Raw genomic sequence first — 16,144 nt, 5'->3', positions numbered from 1 at the left:
TTAGGCATAAAGATTGGTGAAGAGTTATAGCCAAAGGCAAGCTCTGCATCAAAAGATAGCTCCCGGAAGGCTATATATGTGGAGTGCCTCCTTCATCCTTTCCCCAGAAAATCTGACCCCAGGCAGTTTATTCCCAACAAGCTTAAGACTACATGCAATTAGGGCAGGGTTCCGTGGCTGGCTGGATACTGGGTTAACAGGTCCTGAGATCCTCCCTACACCTGTGACCGAAGGTAAGTAATAACAGCCCTAGCTATGATCTTTCACAAGTTGGTGGACTAAGAATCTTGAACATGGGGCTGGTGAGATGGCTAAGAGCACTGACTGCTCCTCCAAAGGTTGTGAATTCAAATCCCACCATGGTGGCTCACAACCACCGGTAATGAGATCTGACGCCCTCTTCTGTTGCATCTGAAATCAGCTACAGAGTACTTATGTACAATAGTAAATAAATCTTTAAAAAAAAAAAATCTTGAACATGGTAGGTTTGGCTCGGAAGAAGTCCTGTACAGGACAGGCAAAGGAAGTGGACAAATCCTGTAAGCTCAAAACATGAGAATACAGAAGTGGGAGGATGAGTTGGAAGGTGGAAGTCAGGAAGGCTTCCTGGACCTGAAGGGTGAATTATGTAAAGCTTGGGGAAATTAGTGACAACCCAGGAATACACAAAGGGGGTTCAGGAGGGCAGAGGCAGACAGCATCTTGCTGGATAGATCAAGCTGGTCTTAGAATGGCTCAGTGTCAGGTAGCAAGGCTGTAAAAGCAGGGAGCGACTGTTACAAAGGTAGACTACCACCTGTAGGAGCTTCTGCTTGGTGAGTTGGTAAAGTGGCCTTAGTGCCACCATCCTCCACTTTATGTAGTTGATGCAATGACTTTCTGCAGGCAGGCTTGTCTTTCCTTCTTCAGATGGCATTTCTGTTACCCAGGCTCCTCCTTCAGCTTCCCTAGTCTCTGGACCTAGAGACAAGGACCACCATGTCCAGCTCTTGTGTACTGCTCTGCTTTTGCTGGAGAGTTCCACTACATTGTGTAGGCCAGGCTGACTTACAACTTAGCCTCCTCCTGCTTCTGCCTTTCCAGTGCTGTTGGGGGTCTCAGGTGTGCACACTCTTGACTCCATCTGCGTTTGTTTGAGAAAGATCAGGTCTGGAACTCCCTATGGAGCTAGGAGTCCTGGGGGTAAAGGAACTATCACACCTGGCTAGCTTAAAACCCAAACCAAACCAAACCAAAAACCAGAACGGGAACAGGGTCAGAGGTTAGGGGAAACACTGAGTTACACCCTTAACCAACGCCCCTTTTAACCTTTCCTTTTTTTTTTTTTTTTCTTGGTTTTTCGAGACAGGGTTTCTCTGTGTAGCCCTAGCTGTCCTGGAACTCACTCTGTAGACCAGACTGGCCTCGAACTCAGAAATCTGCCTGCCTCTGCCTCCCGAGTTAAAACTTTCCTTTTTAAGGCAAGTATCTTGTAGCCCTGCTGACCTCTCAAACTAGTGACCCTTTATCAGTCTCCCAAGATTCGAGATGCATGATGGTGTATGCTTTTAATTTCAGCACCGAGGAGGCAGACAGACTGCTGAGTTCCTGGTCTGCCAGGGTTATATAGCAGAACTATCAAAAAACAAAAAAAAAAAGAACAAAAAATCCCCAAGATGGACACATCTGGGGTCGAAGGTCAGGTGTCTGAGGGCAGACTAGACAAGATCCTCCTCCAACTCTTACTAGTTTATATTGTTGACCATTTTTCCTGACCTCCCAACATTCCAGCTCCAAGTTACTGGCAGCCGAGGCTGACCAGCGGGGCCATCTGCTACGCTAGTCCAGCAGCAGGTGGCAAACTTGTCCTCCTTTCAAGTTACCTTAACTGGGCAACCGCTTCCTTAGGAGGCCACAAGTGGGTGGAGCTAGGAGCCTAATTCCGGAAGGGAGCCTTGCGGACGGACCCTTGCAGAAGCGTCTCCCACTAAGCTGTGTGCAGCCTTCACAACTTTACAACTGCCCAAAGCCCCATCTACCGGACCTGCACTCCTCCAAAAGCTACGACTATTCAAGAGCAATTTGTGAGCAGGTTGCTAACGCGCAAAGGTTCGATTTGCACGTCGTCGTCACCTGGCCTCTAGGCAGAGAGAGTTAACATTCCAGGACCCTTAGAGGACAGAGGCCCCGAGGACAGCACCAGCTGGAAGCGGCCGAGCACTGTGCAGGCCAGGACCCAACGTGCAGGGCCTACGTCACCACTCCGCCTATGTCGGCAACTGGGCCAGAGCCCCTAGAAGACTCTAGACCAGCTTCGTGCCCCCTCAAGTGCCCTAGATCTTCAGCCCCTGCGAGTGCGTTCGGCAGGGAAACTGAGGCAGGGGTGTGCGATATTCCTTCCTTCCCACCTACGTTTCAAGAATAGCAAAGCTGTTTTTCCCCATCCTCAGGACCACAAGGGACAACCGGGATGAACGGGAAAATGGGGAGTTGGGGACGGGGGGCGGGGGCGAAAGCCATCAAGGTCCGGGGAGCCAGTCAACATTGCCACACTCAAGATGGCGGCGCGGCCGTGGCGAGGTCCTTCAGAGGCGGTACCGACGCATGCGCAGCGCGGAGTCCCGGCCCGGGACACAAGATGGCGGCAGCGGCGCTGGGGAGGGCGAGGCGGAGGCGGCAAAACGGGCGGTCGAGCAGAACGTGTGGCCGCATCCCCTCGAGTCCGCTTCGGGCAGGTAAGAGCCCCAGGAAGCCACGGTCCCGCTGCGTGCCGCGCCTGGGTCCGGGAGTCCGAAGCAGGACGGCGGAGGCCCCTCCGGCGCTTCCCGCTCCGGGCTGCCGCTCGCCCGGTCTCTTTCGTCGCCGCCATCTTAGAGCCGCGGGTGGGCAGCAGGGCTGCGGGCTGGGGTGAGTGCAGTGGGCCCGGAAAGCCCGGGCGGAGCGGCCTCTAGGGTCCCTTCGCTGCTGCCGCTGCCGCCGTCGCCACCGCCTTTGTGTCGGGCTCCGACTCTGAGTCGCCTCAGCCCGGGGGCGGGAGCGCGCGGCAGGGCGGGGGGCGGAGCCCGGGCGATGGGCCGGCGCGCGCGCGCCAGACTTCCCGCCCCCGCTGGGCTTGCGGGAGGGGCAAGCGGGAGCGCGCTGGGGGCGGGGGAGTGGGAAGGGTTCCCGTCTGTGCGCTTGCGCGCTTAGCAAGCCCCCGTGGCTCCGCCCACCAGAGCCGCGGCGTTAATGATTGGTACTCTGGTACGTGCTCCCGCCCCATGTTCCTCCAATCCCGGAATCGGATGCCTTTTCTCGCCCGAGTTCCGCTGGTTGCGCAGATACAGTTGTTTGTCTCTAGACTACGCTGCGCTTCTCCGACTTTGGTATGCGTGGGGGTCTGGAAGGCACAGGCTAAGTGAAAACAGTCACGTAATGGGAGCAGCAGCGAGAGTCCATAGAACGTTAGACTACGGTGCAGGGGTCTGATGGTTCTGACGTAGATGTCAGGACGGCAGCACGGCCTTGAACTTGGGTCTGGCTAACTTCAGAGCTGGCGTTTTGGCCAGAGACTACTGCACCTATCTACGCGAGTATATCTTATTTTTAAAAGACAGGGTCTCTCTGTGTAGCCCTGACTATCCTGTAACTCACTATGTGGACCAGGCTGCCCTCGAACTCACAGAAACCCTGCGTCTTTAGTGCTGGGATTAAAGTCGTCTGTCACTACACCTGGCTCTAATGTGTGTGTATGTGGTACTGGGTATATAACCCTAGGTTTCACATATGCCGGGCAGTCAGTGTACTAAGTAGCTTTATTACCAGCACTTAACAAGTTCTAAGTTAACATTTTCAAGCTGTGTAAAGTGCAAAAGTTTGTCATCTTGTCTCCCAGTCCCACCCGGGGTGCGTTTAAAAATAAAATCCTGTCGAGGGTGAAGGCACAGATCTGAAATTCTAGCATTTAAGAGATGGATGGATGACCAAGGCAGGATAGGATGACCGAGGGCGATAATCTTTAACACTTGGAGATGCCGGCAGGATCATTAGGAGTTTAAAGCCAGTCTCAGCTCTGTGAGACCCTGCCCTAACGTTACAAATTCTTTGGTAGTTCTACCCCTCCCGCTTCTAACTGCTAACAGGTGTCGCGGGCTCAGCTGGTTTGGGATTGCTGTAGTGTCCTGTTTAGGTGGCACGGGGCCGGGCTGCTTCTGCCTTCTCTAACAACTGCACCTACCAGGTGCATCCTTCACATTTTTGGGGACACAAAATTTTCAATAAAGGTGGACAAGATGTGTTATACGTGTTTGCATGTTTTTATTTTTATTTATTTCAAGACAGCCAAAGAAGTGTGTCTTTTCCTAGTTGTGGGTGGCTTGAGATAGTGCCCCGACTTTCCTTACGTTCGCTTTGCGCCCTTTGCTTTGGTTTACAGACACTTTGATTGGCAATGTATCAGGGCTCTGTTGTGCAAAATGAAAACATGATTCCCATTGGCATGTGTCTTTATTCCACCTAACGGGATGGCTGAAACGGAAGAATCTCTTGAGCCCAGTGGTTGAAGACTGATCTAGGCAACAAAGGCAGGGCTAGTTCAGAAAGAGAGCTGATCACGGTGGCTTTCACCTGTAATCCTAACACTTGGGAGGTCGAAGAGGACAGGTTGGGATTTGGGGTCATATTCAGCTACCAATTTGAGTCCTCATCTCAACCCAAGAACAGAAAGAGAGAAAAAAAAAGAAAAGAAAAAGAAAAAGTCAATTCCAGGCTTGCAGGCGGAGTTGCTTACTGAAACCTTTGCTACTTAGCACTCTCAGATCTGGCCTTGATAACCAGTAAAGCAAGTCCTGTGGTCCAGGTGGGGCAGGCTGTAATCTTAGCTAATCCCTGAGACCAAAGCAGGAGGATCATATATTCAAATATTTAAGGCCTTCTTGAACTACGGATTAAGTTCAAGGACAATCTTGTCCATTTTTTAAGACCCTGCTCAAAAGTTATAGGTCTGGCTCAGTGGTAGAACATTTATCTAGCATGAAGAAGTACCTAGTACCTCATATATATTTGTCAATCTATACATAATGGTCTTAACCAAGGGCTGGTGATATAGCCCGTGAAAGAACACTTACCTGTCATGTACAAAGACTCCGAGTTCCATCCCTAGCACTACAAAACCAAACCCACCAACTTCAAGGTGATAGGAAAGCGCATTACACCAAGTTTAGAGGTCTGTAGATGAACCAGGTTCAGGGCCTAGGAACGCAGGAGGACGCTCAAATACTTGTTTTTTTTTATGTTTGTTTGTTTATTAGATATTTTCTTTATATACATTTTAAATGCTAACCCGAAAGTTCCTTATGCCCCCCCCCCCGCCTTTCCCCCCTACCTGCCCACCCCCACTTCTTGGCCCTGGCATTCCCCTGTACTGGGGCATATAAAGTTTGCAATACCAAGGGGCCTTGTTGTTTTTGTTTTGTTTTTTAAAAAGCCAGAGGATGTTGCCATACACTTTTGATCTTAGCACTCTGGAGGCAGAGACAGGTGAATCTCTGAGTTCGAGGCCAGCCTGGTCTACAGGACAGCCAGAGCTACACAGAGAAACCCTATCTCAGAAAACCAAACTAAACCAAAGAATCGCCCCCCCCCCCAAAAAAAAAAAAAAAGTGTGTGTGTGTGGTCTGTCTCAGCATATTTAGACAGGGTCACACTCTATAGACCAGGCTATCTTGAACTCAGAGAACATGAGAACAACTTTGATTCATTGAGCCTCTAGACCCTCACAGTGTGTCTTTGTCCCTCTGCTGTTGTCCCTGCCTGGCTTCACAGGCCAATGACTCTTTCTTCTATTTGCTCTCCAGCTGCTGATTCACGGAGTCCCCTGGGTCCCTGTCAACTGCAGTGCTGACCAGCCTACCCACCTGTGCTACGACTTCCTGTGGGCCTCCCCCCTCTTCTGTGGGACCCCTTGAAGTGGGTTCAGTCCAGCCAGAGGAGAAAACTCTGATGCTAGTGTTGCAGCCCCCAGAGGGTGAGAGAAAACCCGCGGGCTCAGCCCCTCGAGAAGCCATTGCGAACCTTTCCGTAATCAAGGCCCTTGTGTCACGTGTCCTGCTGCCCCTGTGATTTTTATCTGCCAAACTGTACAGATAAAGTATCTATTTGATTTTCTTCACCAAATTAACAGGCATCTTTGAGTGTATAATAAAATAAATGTTCAATGATTCCTATGATGTCGTTAACAACCAGTCAGGGCTTTTAATCAGCAGCACGCAAAGAAAATCTTTGAATCAGCCTTTGCGGTCTTACTGTCGGGGAGGGTCTCTTGTGGATTTTGTAACATACTAAAAACAACAAACTCCCCACCCAGTCTGACCTCAGGTGGTCCCCGGGTGCAATAGATCCAGACTGGGAAGCGCCTGGCCTTGGGGCCTGTGCTGGCTGTGCTTTGTTGGGGAGTAGTAGAGAATATAAACCTGCAGAAACTGGCTTCCTTGCTTGCTGGCGTGAATCGAGTCCATGTCTGTCTGGGGCTTCTGAAGGACTGAACCAGATAGTGCTCCTCAGCTGCACTGCTTCCTTCAGCGACAAACTGCAGGCATTTAGAGTCTGTGCTTCCTTCTCAACTGCGCTGGGCCACTGAGACTTTACCTAGTGGGACCAGCAAAACTATCTCCCCAAGAGAAGGCACTGGTCCTTGAAGGAGGAATGCCTCCTCCTCTTGGCTGCTTTGGTGGTTTGTAAATGTCTGCAGGATTAGTAGAGCAATTACTCTGGAGAGCAATGGCCTGGACCCAATCTGAGACAGTTCCACTGTAGGGCTAGCCATCTAGCACTACAATGCATTTTTCATGGCACTAGAAGAGCTTTGCCCTTCAAACCTGGGCAGGGGTTGGGGGGCAGTAAAAGGCAGCTTCCTGGAGGACGTGAGCCCAAGGACAAGCGAGGCAATTTGGAGGGTATAGCCATTGGGCGCTCTATCTTACAATTGAGGGGAAAATATTAATCTCTGTGCACCCGTGGCACCAGCTGTCTGTCCAGGGCAAGAGTGGTGGATTTCTCAATCTCTAGATAAGTCACCAGAGCCCTAGGTTATAACTGGTGGGTGGGATGGAGCTGATACTCTTGGTCCTGTGTGGCAGGTCCCGTGTGGGTGCTGAGATGGCCAATGAGAATCACGGCAGCCCCCGGGAAGAAGCCTCCCTTCTAAGTCACTCTCCAGGCACCTCCAATCAGAGCCAGCCCTGTTCTCCAAAGCCAGTTCGCCTGGTACAGGACCTCCCAGGTACTGGAGGGAGTGGTGGGGGCTGGCAGGATAGCAGGGGTGCTGTGCGCAGCCCTGACTGTCTGGGATGTGCTCTTGTTTGCAGAGGAGCTGGTACATGCAGGCTGGGAGAAGTGCTGGAGCCGGAGGGAGAGCCGTCCCTACTACTTCAACCGATTCACCAACCAGTCTCTGTGGGAGATGCCCGTGTTGGGTCAGCACGACGTGCTTGTGAGTGGCAGCTTTGGGCAAGCCTTCCACAAACCTGACAAATGATCAGATTATTAGTGTAGCATTCTGAATGCCGAACACGGTGCCAATGAGAGGAGTATCAGCAAGACTGACTTGCTCACTCCCTGTCTCTATGATAGGCTTGTTCTGTGGCAGACAGTAGGTTTCCAGTTGTGGTACTGAGCCAGGCATGGTACACACCTTTAATCCCAGCACTTGGGAGGCAGAGGCAGGCGGATTTCTGAGTTCGAGGCCAGCCTGGTCTACAGAGTGAGTTCCAGGACAACCAGGGCTATACAGAGAAATCCTGTCTCGAAAAACAAAACAACAACAACAACAAAAAAATGGTTTTGAACCTCCTTGGGGAATCCTGATCTGGGGAAGAAGGAAGAGTTCCTCTGAGGATCAGGGTTTAAAGTAAGGCCACGTGGGAAAGGATGTTCTAGGAGTATTACCACAGCTGTCAGGTGGCCACCTCAGCTGGAACAGGGCCTCCCCATTCTGCAGAAGACACAAGTTCAAAGTAACTGGGTCAAAGCCACATGGCTGCTTACAGGCAGAGGCCATGGGCAGAGCTTCTTAATGTCACTAAAGGAGATCCGTGCAAAGCCCTGACTTTCTGACTTCTCTTGGTTCCTGATTAGAGTTTTGTTCTTAAAGCACCAAGCTGATGTTAGCCATCATAGCACTGACTTGTGTCATAATGTCAGTGGTGAGGTAGGGTTACTAACAAGGCCTTTCAGAAGGTGAGGGAGTCATCCCTGGCTACCTGCAGTTTTAGGTAGCAGGCAGGGGTGGGGTCCACACAGGGTTCTTCATCTGCATTCAGGCCTCTGGCTTCCTTGCGGAGGGCACGGGAGTCTGACAGAGCCACCGTCCTGCTTACATTTCTGCTGTTTTCCCTCCTGTAGTCAGACCCTCTGGGGCTGAATGCAACCCCACTGCCCCAAGACTCAAGCTTGGTGGAAACGCCCCCAGTAGAGAACAAGTCCAGAAAGCGACAGCTCTCAGAGGAGCAGCCAAGTGGCAACGGAGTAAAGAAGCCCAAGGTGAGTATGTGGGGCTCCCAGGACCTGGCTGATAAGTGGTTACCTTGGACATGTGGGTAGCAGGTCCCTGCAAGGGCTGTATCAGGAGGGATGCCCAAGTGCAGCTGCTGGGCATGAAGCTGGGCCTGGCTGCTGATTCTTCTGACTAGATGGATGCCTTTTGGATTCTTTTCCTTCAGATTGAAATCCCTGTGACACCCACAAGCCAGTCAGTGCCCAGTTCCCCTAGCATCCCAGGAACCCCAACACTGAAGATTTGGGGTTCATCCTCTGAAGATAAACAGGCAGCTCTCCTCCGACCCACTGAGTGAGTCCCTGCTGGTTAGCTTGGATACCTCCTCCATTGTTGATGGGCAGTCTGTCCCATGTGTGGTGTGGTGGTGGGCCTTCACATAACTCCTGTCTGTGCCCTAGGGTGTACTGGGACCTGGACATCCAGACCAATGCTGTCATCAAGCACAGGGGTCCTTCAGAGGTCCTGCCCCCACACCCTGATGTTGAGCTGCTCCGCTCGCAGCTCATCTTGAAGCTCCGCCAGCACTACCGGGAACTGTGCCAGCAGCGAGAGGGTGAGGGCTCTGCAGCCTCTTCTAGGCTTTACCACTTGGGCTTGTGTGGGAAGGGGGCCTGGTGGTCCTCAGTGTGTGTGGTGGGAAAACAGACCTGTTAGGGTCCCAGCTCTGTCGTGCTGAGGTGTTGCTCAACCTGTCTGTAATTGCCACACCTAAAAACTAGGGACCAAAACTCTTAGAGCATTCTTGGAGCCCACACCTCCCAGCTCACGAGGCTCAGGCAGGATTTTGAATTCCAGACTAGTGTGGAATAGGGTCACCAGACCCTATTGAAAGAATAAAGTACTCCCGATTCTCTGACTATAGTCTGGGAAAGTGAAGTCTAGGAAGGAAGCACCTGGAAGCCACCAAGTACTGTCTGTGCCTTTTCTGTCTTCGTGGGCTCTGCTGACTACTCCAGGGCCTTCACAGCCAGCTCTCTTGTCCCACAGGCATTGAGCCGCCCCGGGAATCTTTCAACCGCTGGATGCTAGAGCGCAAAGTGGTGGACAAAGGATGTGATCCTCTGTTGCCAAGCAACTGTGAACCAGTTGTGTCTCCATCCATGTTTCGTGAAATTATGAATGACATTCCCATCAGGTACAGCTCCACAGCCCAGCTGCTTGATCCTTGTACCAAGTCACTTGTCGTAGGGCTCTAACTTGCCTATTTTCTAAATCAGGTTATCCCGAATCAAGTTCCGGGAGGAAGCCAAACGCCTGCTCTTTAAATACGCAGAAGCTGCCAGGCGGCTCATTGAGTCCAGGTTTGGCTTTTTCTGCCTCACACAATGAAAATGGTGGGTGGGAATGTGTGTGTTTGCGCATGTGTACATGAAACACACACGCTGTCATCTGGCTAATGCTCATGCAGGTTTGCCAGTGTTACCAAAGACAGATGGGAGGTAAGCGCAGAGGCTAGTGCCTGAGGTGGCAGTGAGGCAGGAGGAGGGGAGCAGCAAGACACCTAAAAGCTGGGCCCCAAGAACCACAGCTTTCTCCTGCTCGCAACCTGCAGGAGTGCGTCCCCTGACAGCAGAAAAGTGGTCAAATGGAACGTGGAGGACACCTTCAGCTGGCTGCGGAAAGAGCACTCGGCCTCCAAGGAGGATTACATGGTGAGAGGGCCCTAGGGAGAGGTCACTGACAGGCACTGCTTGTCAGGCTGGCTTCCACAACAGCCTGTTGTGTAGTATGGCAGACTTGGGTGCCCATTAGTCCTCAGAATCATGACTACAGAGATGATTAAGGCCCATGGTTTCGCCCAGAGAACAATTCCATTACCATTGCTTCTGTAATCTGAAGCTCAGATACATACAGATGCTGCCCTCAACCTGATGAGTGACCAACATGTCACCTCGGTAGATCTTTGAGAAGAGATCTGCCTTTCCTTGTGCGTGTTCATATTACAATTAGAACTACCTTTAGGGGGCTGGAGAGATGGCTCAGCAGTTAAGAGCTGGCTGCTCTCCCAATGGATTGGGCTTCAATTCCAGCACCTACTTGGGGCTTAAGACCGTTAACTCCCATTACAAGGGATGTGATGCCCCCTTCTGGCTTCTGTGGCATATAAAAATGAATGACAGTAAACACTCATATACATACACCAATAAATATTACAAAACCACCTTCAGATCGACCCTGCTCAGTGTATCCTCAGCCACCGTGGTCTCTGGCCTATGTCTGTCACTCAACGGTCTTCAGCTTGCACTGGGTTCTTTTCTCAGGACTGTTTCACAAGAGACAAGTGTCACAGATCACATCATAAGTGTACCTGACACTTATTGACTGAGATAGGTCCACTCACTGTCACACTGCGATCGCGCAACACAGGGTCGGGGGATCTCTCTAAGTACCTAAAAGCACAGCCTTTGAAGTATGCCCCAGCCATGCTCCCTGGGATGTGGCAGCCCTCCCAGTCCATAGCCAGTGCTGTGAGCTGGCGCTTGCCTGGCCTGCCTCTTTCTCCACCAATCATCTTGGGTTCTGCCAGTGTAGCAGCAACAGAAACTGCAGCCATCCAGTAGACTGCTCACGTGACTGGCTTGGTGAATGAGGGAGATGATGGTGACTACTCAGGATTTCCTATTTGCTAGTCTGAATTACCTTGATAGGAGCAAGATTGAGAAGCCAAGGGATCTGTCCAAGCAGCATGGCTAGTAGACAGTAGAACCACTTTCCCAGCTGGGGTGTCTGGGACTCAGTAGCCCCACAAGGTCCACTGCCAGCCCCGCCATCAGAGGCCCTTTGGCCATCAGTGTCCTGATGAGGGCTTTTCTTCAGGACCGCCTGGAGCACCTTCGGAGGCAGTGTGGGCCCCATGTCTCTGCTGCAGCCAAGGACTCTGTGGAAGGCATCTGCAGCAAGATCTACCACATCTCCCTGGAATATGTTAAACGGATCCGAGAGAAGCACCTTGCCGTCCTCAAGGAAAACAACATCCCAGGTAGGGGCGATGGAGAGCAAACGGTGTCGCCTGCTGTGTCCTGGGCCCTGAAAGAACACAAGGCAGCACCTGGACTGACGGGGGGACCTGATTCTTGAAGTAGCATTGGGTAGGACCTGCTGTGTCCTCTGCCTGCCTCTGGGGGGTCCGTGCTCCCCTGGGAAATGGAGCTGACAAAAGCCTAGGCCAGTCAAGCACACCTGGATCCCAGTGGTTCCCTTAACCTGTTACCCCAGACCCAAGTGTTCATACACAGCACATAGGCTGCACAGGCCCGAAGGATCCCTACGCTAGCTAACAACTGCCCAGACAAGGCCCCCGTTTTCATAGTTCTCATTTGTCTGGCAGGCCTAAGGCATTGCAAAAGGAGGCTACTTCACAGCGCCGTGTGTTGATACAGGCCACCAGTTAATGCCTGGTGGCGCTTTTTAACGGTGATGTTTTCTTTGTTCTGCAAACTGTTTGAGTCTCTTCTCCTAAGCACTGCACAAGGGTGCTGGAGACTGTCTACTGTGGACAGTCTTTCATCGTCCTCCCTGTCCACAGAGGAAGTGGAGGCCTCAGAGCTGGAGCCCCGCCTGGTGTACTGCTACCCAGTACGTCTGGCCGTGTCCGCACCCCCCATGCCTAGTGTGGAGATGCACGTGGAGAACAGTGTGGTCTGCATCCGCTATAAGGGGGAGATGGTCAAGGTCAGCCGCAGCTACTTCAGCAAACTGGTGAGAATGGGGGGGGGGGAGGGGAGGCTTGGGATCATCCCTGCCGGAACCCTCATCAGCTGGCCAGTCAGTGATCTGGACATGACATCACTACTGCATCCCTTCCTGTCTGTCTACAGTGGCTCCTCTACCGCTATAGCTGTGTGGATGACTCTGCCTTTGAGAGGTTCCTGCCTCGAGTCTGGTGTCTTCTCCGCCGATATCAGGTACAGACCTGGGGCCACGGAGGGCTCCTTTGGAAGGGAACAGGGGGACTGACCCTCATGCTGACTAAGGCTAATTTGCAGATGATGTTTGGCGTGGGCCTCTATGAGGGGACTGGCCTGCAGGGGTCACTGCCAGTGCACGTCTTTGAGACCCTCCACCGACTCTTTGGTGTCAGTTTTGAGTGCTTCGCCTCCCCCCTCAACTGCTACTTCCGCCAGTACTGTTCTGCCTTCCCTGACACAGATGGCTACTTTGGCTCCCGAGGGTGAGACCCCTGAGTTCCTGGGCCCCTTCTACCATAGCGATGTCCTCTTGGGCACACGTCCCACCTGAGATAGTAGCTTTGGAATTGAGCAGTCTGGAAGGTAGCTCCGCTCTTACAGTTTACCAGCCATGTGCCCTGACATGCTATGTAAGCACTGGGGGCCTCCATTTTGTGGCTCCAGGGGCAGACCTGTAACAGACACTGCCTAAGCTGGCCTGTGGGCTTCTCCATGAACTGGCTTAGGTTTGGAATAGGAACCCTGGGCTCCAGGGAGGGGTGTGAAGAGTATAAAATAGCAGGGCGAGAAGTACAGATGACAGATGACCAGGTAAACCATCCAGTAGGAAGACGGCAGTGGAGGAAGGAGAGGCCCATACTCGCAGCTGGGGAAGCCCTGGGTGTGGTTTCTGCTGTGGTGGCTTTAGAGTCTATTTCCTCAACTTAGTTAACACAAGCACACACACCTAGCCTGTAGCCTCTGTTCTCAGGTTGGTTATCTGAGGGACAAAGTCCTTTCCTTGTCCCAGCACAATTAAAAGAGAATGTTGGCCTCTGGTCCAACTGTGGTCATCTCTTTGTGCAACTGCCCACACTGTGGCTGCTTAGAGATGGGGACATCATTTATGTCTGTGAGGGGCTGGGTGTTGGTGGGGCTACAATGCTCACCTTTCTTTAGGCCCTGCCTGGACTTCACCCCGCTGAGTGGTTCCTTTGAGGCCAACCCTCCGTTCTGCGAGGAGCTCATGGATGCTATGGTCTCTCACTTCGAGGTGGGTGTGCTGCCAACTGATGGGGCAGGCAAAATTGCAAGAATCCTGGGGGCAGTAGCTCATGTCTACCCCATACTGTCCCTCCCTCCCACAGAAACTGCTGGAGAGCTCAGCAGAACCCCTGTCCTTCATTGTGTTCATCCCGGAGTGGCGGGAGCCCCCCACACCAGCGCTCACCAGGATGGAGCAGAGCCGCTTCAAACGCCACCAGCTGGTCTTGCCTGCCTTTGAGCACGAGTACCGCAGTGGCTCCCAGCACATCTGCAAGAAGTAGGTGCCCGGGCAGCAGGGGAAGGAAGCCAGGTCTGGCTGGTAGGCTGGGTGAGCAGGCCCGGTCTGTCCCCTGCCCTGAGCAGCTCCCTTTGCCCACAGGGAGGAAATGCACTACAAGGCCGTCCACAACACGGCAGTGCTCTTCCTGCAGAATGACCCCGGGTTCGCCAAGTGGGGGCCGACGCCAGAGCGGCTGCAGGAGCTCACCGCTGCCTATAAGCAGTCGGGCCGCAGCCACGGCTCCAGCTCTTCTTCCTCCTCTTCCTCCTCCGAGGCCAAGGACCGGGACTCAGGCCGGGAACAGGGCCCTAGTAGAGAGCCTCACCCCACTTAACATATCCTGCGGGGAGGAGGAGCTCCAGGGGTGCTGTCACAGACTGCTAGGACTCAGCCTCAGGGCTCTCCCCTGGGGTGGCAGCAGGACTTGAGCTGCCAGGGACATAGGAATATTACGGCTCTGCCAGGGATCCCCCTCCCTGCTCTCACCCTTTCCGATTTACCAAGTCCCTTGTAAATAGGCCCGTGCCTCCCCAGCCCCAGCCCCTGTTGCTGCCTTGTTTCATTTGTAAAAGGAAATACAGAAACTCCCCAAGAGTGTGTGAGGGTCTTGGGGCGGTTGCCTCGGTGACCACTCCCTAGGTGCCCCTTATCAAGGTACCCAGGCCTTCATATCCATCCACAGATCCTTAAAGTACTGATTCCCTAGAGGCGTCTACCTGAGCGCAGTAGGATGGAGGAGTCCAGAGTCCTACAGCTGAGTCTGCCCAGATACCTCCAGCCCGCCTACACCAGACTTCCAGGCTGGCTGATGTTTTCCATCTGCTCAGGAGGAAGTGTTATCTTTGAGGCACTGCAGGCTTCAGGGTATATACTACCTGCCTTCTGAGACCCTGGAGACAGGGAGCCCATGGAGGAAGCAGGGTTCTCACTAGCTCAGCTCTCTCCCGAGATGAGGCTGGCTTGGCCTATACTGCAACGGCTGTTCATACAAGGTAGGGCCAGCTGGCTGTGGAGCCAGGTAGCCTCCACTTGTTGGGACCTTTGCCTGGTTTCTTGGCCCTTACCTGGTTCAGGTTATTAGCACATATACAAAGAGAGTTGCAAGGGCTGGACTCTGGTCCCTTTATTGAGACAGGAGCCAGTGGGTCCATCAAAACAAAAATAAATTTCTCTCCCAAAGCCTGCCAGCAGGCTGAGGCACCCAGCATGCCCTGGCTGGAGCCCTTGGCTGCCCCCCAAGAGCACAGGTCTGGCTCCTTTGGAGTCAAGGGACACTAATTGTCCAGTATCTGGAGGCCCTAAGTAGGACAGGAAACTCCCTAGTCTCCAGGAGAGCCGGCCCCGATATCCACGATCAATCAGCGTTGGGCCTTTGAGGCTCAGTCATCCGAGAGGGTAATGACGTCGTACTCGATGCCCTGATGCTGCAGCTGTTGGATGTGTTCCGGCACTGCCTCCTCAGTGCCAAACAGGCCCTGGGCTTGGGCCATGGCAGCATCAGCCACCGCTGCCGGGGAGGGAAAAGCACAGTAAGCCTGAGGCTCCAAGAGCGAGGCCTCACCTCAGGCTCCTGGCTGGCAGTGTCCAGTCCATACCTGTGACAGCGGAGTGTGCAGCAGCTTCCAGCTGAGCCTGGGTGACAAGCTGCTGGCTGGGGGAGACAGGTACATACTGGATCTAGAGAAAGAAGCCAGTAAGATGAGCCATCATGGGAGCTTCACTACCCCAGCTCTGCCTGGGCTCCCAAGGACCCTACCTGGGACTCCTGCAGGAATGGGGTACCTTGCTCATACTGGATGTGTGTGATCTGGCCTTCCTGGACCTAGAGATAGGAAGCTGGCCAGTGATCCTATAAGGTTGCAGCCTTCCTCCAAACCCCACCCTGCCCAGGCCTGGCCTACCTGGATATGATGGCCATCAGGGACCACAACATACTCCTGAGGCAGGAAGTGCTGGACACCGTCCTGAGAGATGATATACTGAACCTAAGGAAGGGGGGGAGGCAACTGCTGGGGCTCCACTCAGTGGGAGCTGGGTAAGGGCAGAGTAGAAGACACAGCTATGGACAATGGCCTCGGGGACAGGAGGTTACCTGGTTGTCTGAGGTCACCAGATGCTGTACTGTCTGGCCATCTGCTGTGATTTCCTGGATGTAGGTAGCTTCCTCCTGTCAAGGGAGGAGTAGCCTCAGTTCTTTACCGAGCTCATATGCTCATATTCAGTATTTTTGGAGTTCTGTGTGCCCCAACCTGGCATGGAGGCCGGGGCTCAGCAGGGTGCCAAGCATGGCTCACCATCACTTTTTGCTTGTTCTCCACCCTTCTTGGAGCATGACACATGGACACCTAGCTTGTTATGTGCTTATGCAAGCACTTCTAACCCTTTGAGCCATCTCTCTAGTTCTTCTAGCCTGTCTGT

The 16,144-nt window shown here is 53.0% G+C and overlaps 2 protein-coding genes and 1 long non-coding RNA gene across 4 annotated transcripts in view; 2 read left to right on the top strand and 1 right to left on the bottom strand.

The window, feature by feature from the left end:
- The first annotated feature begins 2,498 nt into the window (after window positions 1-2,498).
- Window positions 2,499-6,748, top strand: LOC147005733 (uncharacterized). Its single transcript, XR_015045766.1, has 2 exons — window positions 2,499-2,714; window positions 5,814-6,748. It is a non-coding gene; the product is annotated as an uncharacterized LOC147005733 (long non-coding RNA).
- A 314-nt stretch (window positions 6,749-7,062) lies between these two features.
- Window positions 7,063-14,110, top strand: Pcif1 (phosphorylated CTD interacting factor 1). Its single transcript, XM_021156733.3, has 15 exons — window positions 7,063-7,237; window positions 7,323-7,447; window positions 8,359-8,496; window positions 8,676-8,803; window positions 8,911-9,065; window positions 9,500-9,647; window positions 9,730-9,813; window positions 10,065-10,164; window positions 11,330-11,492; window positions 12,039-12,211; window positions 12,331-12,417; window positions 12,499-12,683; window positions 13,360-13,453; window positions 13,548-13,723; window positions 13,826-14,110. Exons 1-15 carry the CDS (start codon window positions 7,063-7,065, stop codon window positions 14,058-14,060), a joined length of 2,166 nt encoding a protein of 721 aa, XP_021012392.2. The 3' UTR covers window positions 14,061-14,110.
- The window catches only part of Znf335 (zinc finger protein 335), a 26,169-nt gene continuing 20,351 nt past the window's right edge, over window positions 10,327-16,144 (bottom strand). For both annotated transcript variants that reach the window (XM_085832389.1, XM_021156731.3), the window contains 7 exons: window positions 15,819-15,893; window positions 15,628-15,711; window positions 15,483-15,548; window positions 15,322-15,403; window positions 13,631-15,233; window positions 13,350-13,469; window positions 10,327-11,539 (listed from right to left, as the gene is read on the bottom strand). In XM_085832389.1, the coding sequence (XP_085688515.1) occupies window positions 15,106-15,233; window positions 15,322-15,403; window positions 15,483-15,548; window positions 15,628-15,711; window positions 15,819-15,893 (435 nt within the window). In that variant the 3' untranslated portion in view covers window positions 10,327-11,539; window positions 13,350-13,469; window positions 13,631-15,105. The remainder of the gene's footprint in view (window positions 11,540-13,349; window positions 13,470-13,630; window positions 15,234-15,321; window positions 15,404-15,482; window positions 15,549-15,627; window positions 15,712-15,818; window positions 15,894-16,144) is intronic.

This window comes from Mus caroli, unplaced genomic scaffold (assembly GCF_978045245.1).
Source record: "Mus caroli unplaced genomic scaffold, Mus_caroli_1 scaffold_2, whole genome shotgun sequence".
NCBI classification, from domain to species: domain Eukaryota; kingdom Metazoa; phylum Chordata; class Mammalia; order Rodentia; family Muridae; genus Mus; species Mus caroli.
Note: the sequence above shows the minus strand (reverse complement) of the source record. Positions and strands in the feature narration are given on the sequence as shown.